The sequence below is a fragment of the Larus michahellis genome, chromosome 16 (assembly GCF_964199755.1).
Source record: "Larus michahellis chromosome 16, bLarMic1.1, whole genome shotgun sequence".
Classification (NCBI taxonomy): domain Eukaryota; kingdom Metazoa; phylum Chordata; class Aves; order Charadriiformes; family Laridae; genus Larus; species Larus michahellis.
This window is the reverse complement of record NC_133911.1, coordinates 6,809,510-6,822,106: the sequence shown is the minus strand read 5'-3', so window position 1 is coordinate 6,822,106 and position 12,597 is coordinate 6,809,510. Positions and strand designations below refer to the sequence as shown.

The following is a 12,597-nucleotide window of genomic DNA, read 5'->3' as shown; positions in this document are numbered from 1 at the left end:
GCTTTCCTCTGGTGCAAACATATTTTTCAATCCGCAAATCATTAGCAATAAGATTTAATCTGACACAAAAAATCTGTAAAGCAAAACTTTTTCAGCTCATGTGATGTCACCTTTGGGAACAGTGTGTTTTTACCATTCTGCTCCAACAGTGAAGGCAACAGATTCTCACTCTGAAAAATAGCAGTATGGGTAAAATGAATGTGTAAAGTTTTTCCTTTAAAGAAAAAAAAAAGTACGTGGGATGAGCTCACCTTGAGATGTATATTAAAATGAAACTAAATGCAGAGAACCCCAGAACTTTAGAATGCAGGATCCATGACCTGCATAGGAAAGAAGACCTCAGACTTGATTCCTGACTTTAGAAGCTGTTTATTAATTGTTTAGAATAAACAGGAAGGAACATAATTTTCGAGTCTGGTGATACGCTCTCTGAGAAGCTGATTCTGTGTTCTTATCCCTCTGCCCAAACTGTTTCTTCATTTTATCCAACAACTCTTTGCGGACTTTAATTTCCCAATGTCTCCGTTCCCTCTCCCTCCCTTGCCACAAGGCTGTTTACATGCAAAGTACAAAATCAGGTTCCTTTTTGTTTATTCTTCCTTGTGGCACTTGATACAGTCACCCAGCTCGATAAGGGATGTTGGTGAAAAACACGTTGCCTGGTGATTAGGACACTCTCTTGGGAAATGGAAGTGGTAAATTCCAACCCGTCAGGACTGAGGTACGTATAGGATTCAACTTTCTTATAGCTTGGCAAGATCATTAGGAAATAGTGTTATACAAAACATGGTTGCAGCTCCTTTCTTTAGAGTTTAATAGTGAAAGTAGTTAATTGTCTTTGTGCTAAACTGCGCTGTCCCAATGAGTTAGGTGCGGTCTAAGTATACTTATCAGATTTGGCCCCTCTGGGGATGTAAGAAGTCTGCTGACACTTGTGAAAGGCCCTTTGTCCTAAGGCTTTTGCCACCTATTGTTCATCTGTGTTCAAAATCTTTTTGGAGCCAGTCTTTATGGTAGCCAGTTTACCGAAAGCTGGTAGGTCTTGGACTCTGTTGGGCACGTTAACTAGGTCCAGACATCACAGCACTCCCACGAACCCCAGAGGCTCCACACAAAGACTGGATGTGCTGGGAGCCGGTATCAGCTGTAGAAGAAATAAATTAGTTGGTTCCTGAAGTAATAAACTGGTTTTTTTGTTGGGCATTGCAGGTACACAGAGTAATAACAGAGTAACACTTAATATTTTATAAGTGTAGACTCAGCAATTTGCAAGCTTCCTTGAGTCCCAGGGTGGAGAGCCATTCTCTAAATAATCTTTCAAATGCATGCTCTCTCCAGCTTCTGATTTTTAACCTTATCTCTTGCTCCTGTGAGATAGACCAGAGGAACTGGCCCCTGAAGCCAGAGTCCCATTTTCTTCTACTCCAGGAATTCCTTTTCATATTAATTTCCAATGAAGAGCTAAATGTCAGTGCCTGAAGTCTTGTCAATACTAGGCTGGCATCCTTAAGGTTTTTCTCTCGTGTCGCTGCACACACCAGGGGAGACCGCGGCTGAGGCAGTTGCAACAGTGGGAACTATTCCCTCATGTAGCCTTCAGGGGTCCCAAGAACTCTCTGCCTGTCTCTTGAGTTATGGTGCTGATTAGGTGGCAACCAGGAACTCACCTGCTTAGACTCACACACACCAAGAGCAAATGGATGCCTGCACCGGGAAGTATTCCCGAGGGAAGGTGCTGTTTGACCCAAGAAGCTCCTTCCGAGCGCTGCGGAGCGTGAGAGCCATCTGGTGCTTGGAGTCTGAACTTGAAAACTGAAGTAGCCTGCTCGGGTCCTCACCAACCTGCTCTGCCTGCCCTTAGCTGTAAGCTTGCATGCAAAGCACTGATGAGATCTGTTAATGGCTTATTTTGTGCGATAACTTGTGTGTGCACACTTGTATCTGTGATTATTTCTCTGTGTGCATAATTCCTTGTGGAAAGACATTGATGTGCAGAATTCTGAAGGTGCACTGCAAGTTTGTGCTTGATTGTGTTTTAAGTACTCAACTGTACTCGTTAAACCCGCAGGCAGAGACAAACATGCTGTCAGGAGGTGTCTGTGTAAAGAGGCTAGGAAAAATTATCTTCTATCTTTCCCTAGAAATAAGAAAAATCTTTAAATGGGTGATAATTTTGAAAACTAATGCCACACTTTGGAAACTGTAAAATGTCTTCAAATGAAAAAACATTCTATCTTAGCAATGCAAGACACATATCAGATCTGTAATTAATTAAAATAAATTAGAGAGCAGGAAGTTCCATGGAGACAATTACATCTTGCAACTTTCTAAATTTTAGAAAATATGGGAGTCACAACTAAAAAAGGAATACATTGTTTCAGCACTTGCTGTTCTCTACTTACCCATCTGCACTACCGTGGTTATAACCCGCAATACTGATTAAAATGCCTCTGTTCAAGAGAGCTAATAATTCTGTTGACATATTATAAATAATAATAATAATAAGAAGAAGTAGATCAGTGTAGAGTTTGGACATCATTGGCCCATAAATGAGACACAAGTCCAGAGACTGAGTAACGAAAAGAAAACAAGTATTGGATCGCTGAACCGACAAGGCGTATAACAGATGCTGCACGGAATGAGATGTGTGTGAATTAGTATGTGATTATATGTGATCATCTCCTGACTTAAAACATATGAAGTGGAATTGTACAGACGTCCTTAGTTCTGGGACTTCCAACCATCTCTGCACCTGCAAAGGCTCATCAAAAGAACAAGCCTGGTAGAGGAGGTGCAAAGAGTGATGGATCAATAAAAATTATCTTAAACACAGATAGGCCTAATGACTCTCACGGGTTTGACTGAAGTTCATGAAGTCATCCCCACACTAACCTTAAGCCAGCTTGTTCCCGTACAGATAACAGCACAGCCGTGGCAGAGCAGACATGCATTAATTGCCTAAATATTGTCCAGGGTTTTGCATAGCCTTTACAGCAGATGCCGACTCTTCAGCTACCAACATGCAAGTTGGTAAGCCAGCCTTCGTCTTGAGGTCAGAAACCAAAATGAATCCTCAATTTCACAACAGGCTGTATAACCAAGGCAGATCCTATAATCCACAAACAGTGGAACATTTGGAACTTTATCATGTTATTTACTCCTGGAAGGGTTTCTTGGCTAGAAAAAAAAAATTCTAATACCTGCAATAGGAAAAATTAAACAAAGTATCTGTGTGTCAACAGAGCATGAAGAAACATAATTTCATTTTGCTGAGAGGGACCTGAGAGCAAGAAATCACAAGTAACAACTTGTTGCTCCAGAGCTTTGTAACTGCTAACTTGTCACTGTGTGTAATTTATATGGTGACAATTTAACCCACCATTTTCTTCCTACTCAGTGTGGCTGGCAGAGGATGAGGTTGGGTACTAACCTCTTTCCACACTGCGGGCATAGATATGGCAAGCGCGAGGTGGTTGCGTAACGATGATGAAATATTTTACAATTCATAGGAATTGCGTGGCCTGCAATTTTGACATGCAATGGAAATTACCTGGGCATTTGTGTTTAGCCGAGGTGAATCTGTCCTATAAGCAATGTAAAAATCGAGCTGAGATTTTTAAATTTTTTTTCCCTTCACGTTTTGGATATTCGCAGAAATTATTTTGGCAGCTTCCATGCTTTTTACATACTGTCTCCCCAAATTCTGAGTAAACAAGTTGATTGTTTATCTGATTACAAAAAGGCAAAAACCACTGTGGCTCTGTCTTCCCTGAATACAGCCAAATGCTTCTCAGAAAGGAACTTTATAGAACATAGTTTACAGGATAGGCAGTTAGGTTTGTGCAGTTCTCCCTTACTGCATCTCTGTTGCCAGCCTGGGATTCTTACAGGTAGCTGTCTCCTACAGCTCGCATTTCTGCACCTCCTTTCTGACTCAGCCAGTTCCCTTCAAAATCCAATACGTAAGTACACCCAATTCCCTCCTTCAGATTTTACAGCCAAGTCCAAAGCTACTCGTTGCCTACACACATAGTCTGATGATGATTGATTCTCAGAAATAGTGAAAGTATCTTCCGTCTCCAGAGGCATTGGGGGACATTTTATCTGTGCTCTCACGCTGATTTTGTGTGTGTTCTGTGGATATGCATATGTACATTGCTTGATTACTCCTATATTGCATGCTTTAAAATGTTTTTTCTATGGTGCGTTTTTATTCTTTGATGTAAGAAGAGAACAAAAATTCTTACAACATAAGAACAGCAAAACAAGGATACCAATTAATGGGTTTGAAAAAAAAAAAGATGAAAAATACATCGTGTTCCCAAGTAATAGCAATTGAAAATCAGAATTCAGCAGACTGTGCTGTATTAACTTATTTCTTGCCTAGATTCTAATGTACAAATAGCTAGTAAATAGTTAATTGAAGTACACTCTGGCTGCATACCAGTTCACGGTATTCAAGAAAACATTTTAATAGCCTTTTATAAAGTTTACAGTGTGGTTCGCTATTTTACTTGATGATGGAAAAGAGAAAATACCATAACCAAAAAATCCCAGTGCACAGTGGAAGCCTTCCTCCACGTGGTACCAGGTCACTTTTACATTGTTGTCCTCTAACCGTTGCTTGTACAAGAGTCCCTCGTCTCTGAGCACGTCATGCTGACAGGTAATTATACAAGTATCAGGTAGGCGGCAAACAACAGCATCTTCTGCTAACAGGGGGGAAAGTCTCGTCTTAAGCAGTTCTTTTGTTTCTTTGTGGACTTGAGGTAAAAATGAAGTGGGTAACGGTGGTTTATAGCCCACTTTAAATATCTCTGGGATAAGTTCTGGATTTATCCATTTGCTATATTTCAAATTCATACTCTCGGGAACATGAGAACCTGCCAGAACAGCTTCCTTCATAGAGCAGTCCTTACTCAAGTACTTCAGAATAAAATGGACTGCACGTTCCCGGGACAAGAAGGGACTGAAAGCATTTTTCTGGTGAGATGGCAGATTGAAGTTCAGTCCTTGGAGAAATGGATAGATCAGTACCTGGGCACGTATCTTCGGGATATCTCTTCTGTTTACCAGTTCTTGGCAAACAGTAGCAGTAAAAGTGCCCCCTGCACTATCCCCACAAACAATAATCCGACCCGGATCCACCCCGTAGTTTTCTGCAGTCTTCAAAAAGTGGATAGTGGCAGTGAGACAGTCCAGAGTTTGGGCTGGATACTTATACTCAGGACATAAACGATACCTGAAACGTACAAAAGAGAGCAATTACTACAAATACATATATTTGTAAATTGCTTGAGTGTGTCATCTTAAATGCATCTTATATTTGCAAAAATTCACCAAAACCAGTATTACTTATTTAAAGTTTTGCATGCTGGAGCCACCAGAAGCTTCCCCTCATATTTCTGTCAAAATACGGAGACCATTGATCACTGAAGTTTATTCTAGCATAACTGACGAGCATGAGGGCTTGAGTAGCGCGGGCCGGTCACCCACATTACACAAAGCCACGCATGTGCCCAGTTCCTGATCTGAGTGGACCTGCCTGGGATCCCAGTTCGTGCCAGCAGGGAAGGCTGCAGCTCTCGCACGGGGCCTGACCTTGCATGTGCGTATGCTATGAGGCAATCCTGGATATTCGCAGATATATCCAGGGTTGGATGCCCACGGGATCCAACCAAGGTCTGGCTCCTGAGCCTTTGACACCGGGGACACTGATTATTGTATTATTATATATTAGTACAGTATTTTATATCATGATTACATTTTAATAATAAAAGAATGATTTAATAATATATTATATTATAAAACACCATACAGTAAATGTACTGTGGTGGCAAAATAGCCTCCTGGAGACAATTATTTCATATATTTTATTAATTGGAACTTGAATTACAGAGGAGTGATGTTAAAGTAACAATCTCTGATTATTTCTTAACTAACAACTTACTTTCATGTGATGGAAAGCAAGGCAGGCACACAGGTACCCTGTCAAGTTAAAGTGTCTTAATTTGATTCCAGTGACATGTAAGACTACATTTGAGACTATGTTTTTAAGGGCCATCGTTCTTTATTCTCTGTATTCATGGTCGTAGGGCTTTCTGGAGAAGATTAAGTTTAATAAGGAAAAGATAAATACTACAAAGGTAAGAGTGCAGGCATTCTCTCTTAACCCTGCAGTGTTTGCTGAGGCACACGGCTTCTGCTTTTCTGTTTTTTCACTGTTCTGTGAAATTAATTCAATGGATTCGTAAAGTAAACATCCTAATAACTAGGGAATAAAAGGATATCAACATGTTATTTCACCGTCACTTTAAGCACGTTGTGACTTACCGAGACAAGATATGGAATGTGCAGTTCATTCTCAAAACTAATCCCTCCCGATTTAATAAAATTCTTTAGTAATGAATTTTTTCATGAAATAATTTGTTGGAAACTGGAGTTTCTTCATACCATCAGCTATTTTCTATAAGCAAGAAATTTTTAGAAGGAACTGCAGTGGTCCATGCAGTTTTTAAAAAAATTATTAGATTTTATACGACTCATTTAAAATCATCCCCAAAGCCCCCTAAATAGTAAAACCTGAAATTGGGACAACAGCTTATAATTTCTTGTTATCAAGCAAAGGCAGTGATTTTTGTGGTGATAACCATGTAAAAGCAAACAAATCTCTTTGTTCTTCTGAAAATAGCTGACATACGTATTACGTGTGAGACTTTATAAACCTGTATCAGGTATTTCTCATGGTCCTTTCACAGCACATGCTTGCTCACCCATATCAACAACATAGGGGTAGGCAACACTAGAGCTCAGTTTCTTTTCTTATATTCAAAGAAATGTAAGTAGAGGATGGACATTGTTCGGGGAGGTGGGGGCGGCAGGGGGAAGCAGCAGCACTCTCTCCTTCTGGGAGGATCGCGGGGTGGAGCTCACTTACCCAACAGACACAACCACTGAATCAGATTTTCGGGCTATGTACCGGCATATTCTTTCATAACATCCTGAAGAACAAATGTTGTTAATGTAATTAATATCTTAGAATACTTAAAGCAATATCATCCCTTATTTTTTTTATGACATATTACCATGACTGTGGCTCCCTTGCCTATTTAGTGAGCTACTCAAATTTTCTCTAGGGTAAAAATAATCTAGACTTTCGATCATCAGGACACACTGTAAAGTTCCTACATTTTGGGAGACTGTTGATGTGTAAGGAAAATAAGGAATTATTATTATAATTATTACAATTAGACAAGGGGCAATGGTTTTAAACTGAGAGAGGGTAGAATTAGATTGGATATAAGGAAGATGGCTTTTATGATGAGGGTGGTGAGACAATAGAACACGGTGCCCAGAGCAGGATGCCCCATCCCTGGAGGTGTTCAAAGTCACATTGGACGGGGCTTTGAGCAGCCTGGTCTAGTGGAAGTGTCCCTGCCCAGGGCGGGGGGGTGGGACTGTATGATCTTTAGGGTCCCTTCCAACCCAGACCATTCCGTGGTTATTACGCACAATGCCTTAGAGTGGTTGTAAGGGATAAAATAGCTTGAGATCTTTGTAAAAGCTTATTACGTTGTTTTAAGTAACTCAGTCTGAGACTGACTTAGCTATGTTATATTGTGCTGCGGAAATGCTCATTGTAGTACTACAGCTAAGGCTAAATGAATTCTGCATTTGAAGCAGAGATTTGACTATTTTCTGAAGAATGGAGGGTGCAGCTGGTACGCCCCCTGTGAAATCAGGATATCTCTGTGTGGCTAATTCAGGCAGAAATCTGAGGCATCCAAATTGTGTTACAGTAAATTGTCTAATTATATAATTATTCCATAGTAAAGTTGTGGGCAGAAATATGCCTCTTTTAATCTATTTAAGGAGACATTGGGTTTTCCGTGAGCCTTAGTTCTGAATTTGCTGTATTTAGATTTGGTTTACAGATATTTGCTCAATGATGTGTTCTTTCAATTAAAGAATTCAAACACCGTTTAATATGTGTGCATGTCTGCTGCCTGTAGAAACAGTATCTTTTCGAACTTTTTAAATTATGTGTTTGCAATTATCTGCTTTCTCTAATAAATTAAACTGGAGAAAAAAAGCGTAATTAAAGTACGTACATCATGGACACATGTTCTAAAGTGGCTACTCTAGGCCACTTGCATTGCCATGAACAGTTATAGAAATCCTCATAAACATGTTGCAGTTTTCCAGGGAGGAATACAGGTGTGAATAGGTTCTGTCAGGTTTTCAGGCAAAAAAGGAATTTATTTCTTTAGCAGCACCATTTACTGTAAGGAATATATATGCCATAAAGAATGCTACATCCTATAAAAATAATTTAGATACTAAATAAGGGTAGATTAGAGAGTTTAAAAAGTAAAAATAAACATTAAGTGCTTTCTGTCTCTCAATCTCTCAAAATAAGCTTCAGTCACTTTTTAGGTTCAGGAGAGTTTTTTAAAATATATAGTTAACAATCCTAAATAATCTTGTTTTCTCTTTCAGTTCCTTACTGATGCTTCCGAACATCCCGCATCCTCCATGGATGAAGATGACTCCTCTCCGTTTGCTTGCAGAAGGTACTCTCGGGAGGTAAATCCTCACTGGCACCTCATCAAAATGCAGATCCTTTATGAAGAGCTTTGAATCCCTGCATGCCGGCAGTCCATCAAAAATCAATCTTATAAGTATGTGCTCTTTCAAGATGCCCAGACTTTCTAAGTTCTTTGCCTAGGTAGATATAACAGGAAAAATGATAAATTAGTATAGGGAATAAATAATGATAAATTAGTATAGGGAATTCAAGGCTTCTAACTCTCTAAAGGCCACAAGCTACTTTTTCTATACTATATTTAGGGTAATTATATTGGTTATTTGCTGCTTTACAGGATTACCACAAATAACTCTAGTGGCTTTGTGATTTCGGTTATGAAAGTGAAAACATACATGAGGTGCCATTGTTTCTGGAAGAATGTTGTAATACTTGTTCCATGAACTGTATTATATAAATACCTTCTAATTTCTCTGATCTGGATTTTCCACAAGTAACATCAGGCATTTGCTTAGGTGTGGAAGAGTCATTAGGCCTGAGGCTCCTTTTCTAATCAGTGAAGAGAAAGAGGCATTTCTTGAGGATGGTTCCAATTTCAGGTGTGTTAAATCACGCTCTGGAGATGTCTGTTCATGTCCGTTGATTGTAAAGAGAGGCTGTGTACTTCAGATCTCTCAGTTAAAGTATTTAAGGTTAGGTGAGATGAAAATACCCCTAGCATGACAGCGTTTAGTATACTGGGCGAAAAAGACTCAGGCCAGTTTGTGTGCAAGATTCAGTAACTTACTGGTCTTGGGTCATCTCCATGCCACAGGGTCAGTGACAAGCTTTAAGAAAAATCATTAATGCCTATAATCAATAATGAAGGGCTGGTGGCCTAAATGAAGAACTGATGAAAATTGTTCCGAATCTTGTCTCCTCCCCCATCAGTGAAACTGTTGCCTTCATCAGGATCTCACAAGTATTCATGAAATGGCTCTGCAATCAGTTTCTTACATCTAATCAGGGAAAACAAATATTCTGAAGATAGGAGAGGGTCGTTAAATGTGTCAAAACATTTCCTATCCAAGGGCAGTCACCTGCTGATAATTTAGATAGCCTGGAGGTCACACTGGAATCCTCCATTATATTGAACACGTGTTGTAACGGATGTATATCCTGCTAGGGGCAACATTTCCCTTCCCCATAAGTAAGAACTTAATTGTCCTTACAGACTATTATAATTAATTCTTATGGAACGATGATAATCATCACAAGAAATATGCAAATTGTATTGTTCTCTTCTGAGTAACAGAAGCCTCCGTATACACTGGTGTATCAATGCCTTATAAACCAATTGCCAGCTATGTTTTGGAAATTGTTCTTTCCAACCTTGTGTATCTGGCCTTTAATTTAGATCTGCTCTGTCTGTCTCAGAGACAATTCAAATATTGGCCTTAAATAGTAATTTTGCTGTGAAAGAATGCCAGAGTAAGACAAAGAGGTAGAACTTTCTTAGGTGCATGATCCCAGCTATCATGTGTGTATGAAGCCAGATCGCACGTAGTTCAAGTGTGTTGCAACACCCAGTTCCTCACCAGGGCCTTTCTCAAACAACACAGCTTCTTCCTTCCTAATAATCCAGTCCAGGCTGCAGTAAACAAGTTGGGTCAGGAGTAATAAAAGAAACCACCGTGAACCATGGAAAAGAGAGAGAAAATCATTTAGAATCAAAGGTGGGAACCCAGAGATGACCTGGGGTTTTTTCATAGCGGTTTGTGCCACAGCTGCCAGCAGTGCTTGGGGTACTTAACTGCCATTTCCTACAGACAAATGGATAGATATAATTCTTCCCTTACATTTGAAAATGCACATTTTCAGGTATCTTGGCAAAGGGGAAAATGAATATAAGAGCCAAGGCAATATAACCTTCCCCAAACAGCAATCTTCAAAAACTCTCATGACTCTTTAAGTCAGTCTTTTTGTCAGAGTTATGATTTTGGAATGGTTGAAGGTGACAGAATTGCCATACCGTGTTTATTTAATCTCATTGGTACTTTCTAACATCCCTGAGTTTTTACAGAGCTTTCAGATGACAGATAATAATATATGTGATAAACTTGGTATCAGCGCTTTTTATCTAAATATCCTCTTTCCTTTCCTTATCTTAGGAGTTCCTGATGTCACAGAGACATCTTCAAATTCAGAGAAAACACTATCATGAAGAAGAATGGGGAATTTGGTATGTATTCTATTGCATAACTTATTGATCAATAATTACAAAATACTTCAGAACCAATAACAATACACTCAAAAAAAGAAAAGGTATGACTATTAGTCAGATGTGATCAGTGTTATTTGATGAAACATATTGTATAAACCAGATTCTAAAATGTGTATATGTGTAAGAAAGAGAGTACCCAGATCAGCATGTCAGCATACCTTTTCTGGTGAAATAGGGTCTTTGGAAAACTATTTGCTGGAACACCTACATTCTGGCACAAACAGGCTTTTTATGTGGAAGATCATATGGGGACCAGATTTTTACTTCAAAAATAATTATGAAATCACATGCCAACTAGCAAAAAACATGCAATTTGAGCTTCATGGACTTTAAGACTACAGCAGACAGTCTTTCTGTCAGTCACTTTGAAGTGTTATGCTTTGCCAGCTGAACTGATTATCATCAAAGCTTTATATCACAGTGCAATATGCACAGTTAGTCTAAATACCTTTACGTGAGATGAGCTGCGTACAAACATTAATGAAACCACTCTGTGATTCTCCTACAGGCTTTCTTTTGACATGTTACGTGCCAGACGTGCCAGGTCTTAGGCTGCTCTTATATATTCCTGTTGCCTTCTTTGAAAGCTTTTTGGGCAAAAGCTGTTTCTTTCTCTGATGGCAAAACAGACAGCACAGTGAGTCTGGCTTACAGGTACTTAAATAATAAGTGATAACAGGTCTAGCTGAACCTGCTTTGGCCAGGAGGCTAGATTAGATGACCTCTGGATGTGCCTTCCAGCCTATGTGATTCTATGATACTTAACTAAGACATAGTAATTCAGCCACTGCAGAAATAAGAACAGAATTGCGGGTAAGAAAATCTGTACAGATAGTTCAAAATTTAGGAAATTACCTTAAATATGTCAAGGGACGCTGAGATACAGAAGGTTTGGTTATTATTATTCATGTAAATGATATCCACAGCCCTCCTGTCATCCACAGCAGCAATCATTTCATTGTAGAAGGCAATCAAATTATAATTGCGGCATAAGAATGCATATTTCAGGATTTAAAAGAACTCACCTCCTACTGGCTGCTTGTATATACAGTAATAGAATACCAAATCGAACTTTGGCCTTTAAAAGTTCCCATTACAAATAGTTGCAATATTTAAATGCATATCTTCATAGCGCTACTCAGGTTTTTCCTTTCCTGAAAATCACAATATCACAGAGTATGATAAACTCACCAGAACTTCCACCAGAGTGTATACACAATGATATAAGCGGAGCTTTGATGGCTGGTCAACATCAGGAGGAATCTCCACCTTGAAGGAATTACGATTAGTTGCAATTAAAAGCAGTAAGACCAAAGCAACTAGAATTCCTGCTATTAAAGCCAGAGCATAAAAGGATTCCATTTTTCTTTGGTGGGAATAATTTATTAAGAGAACTGTTTGATATGCTACTGTCAATATTTATATCCTCCAGACTGACTGACTGCCCAGAGAAGTAATTTGCATACCAAAATTGCTCCACCCTCCTCCTACAGATAAGGCTGCCAGATGCTAGAAGCACACAAACATCCGGCTATTACAACTTTATTTAGCCTGGTCAAAGTTAATACGTAGAAGACTCACATCCGGGAAATGTCATTATTTCGTATATTCCAAAATTGCAAATGAACTTTATTTTTTATCTGGTTTAATTGTGTTCTGCTTTTTGGGCCTGAAAAGCTGTGTGGGATTTTTTGTACCAGTAAAAGTGTGTACTAGTTAGTTTAGTGAAAGATACTACCTCTACTTAGGAACCCATGCAAGACCAGCAATGCTGAACTCCAGTCTCCGT

At 39.2% G+C, this 12,597-nt stretch overlaps 2 protein-coding genes across 2 annotated transcripts in view; one reads left to right on the top strand and one right to left on the bottom strand.

Moving 5' to 3' along the window:
• Window positions 1-12,597, top strand: part of DHRS3 (dehydrogenase/reductase 3) — a 77,290-nt gene that overhangs the window by 29,499 nt on the left and 35,194 nt on the right. Inside the window, exons 2-3 of the mRNA XM_074609629.1 lie at window positions 8,500-8,573; window positions 10,696-10,766. The gene's annotated coding sequence lies outside the window, so the exon portion shown is untranslated. The remainder of the gene's footprint in view (window positions 1-8,499; window positions 8,574-10,695; window positions 10,767-12,597) is intronic.
• LOC141751950 (arylacetamide deacetylase-like 4) lies at window positions 4,198-12,244 on the bottom strand. Its single transcript, XM_074609625.1, has 4 exons — window positions 12,000-12,244; window positions 8,508-8,724; window positions 6,938-7,001; window positions 4,198-5,242 (listed from the first exon to the last, which is right to left on the bottom strand). The coding sequence occupies exons 1-4, from the start codon at window positions 12,168-12,170 to the stop codon at window positions 4,471-4,473; spliced, it is 1,224 nt and encodes a 407-aa protein (XP_074465726.1). The 5' UTR covers window positions 12,171-12,244; the 3' UTR covers window positions 4,198-4,470.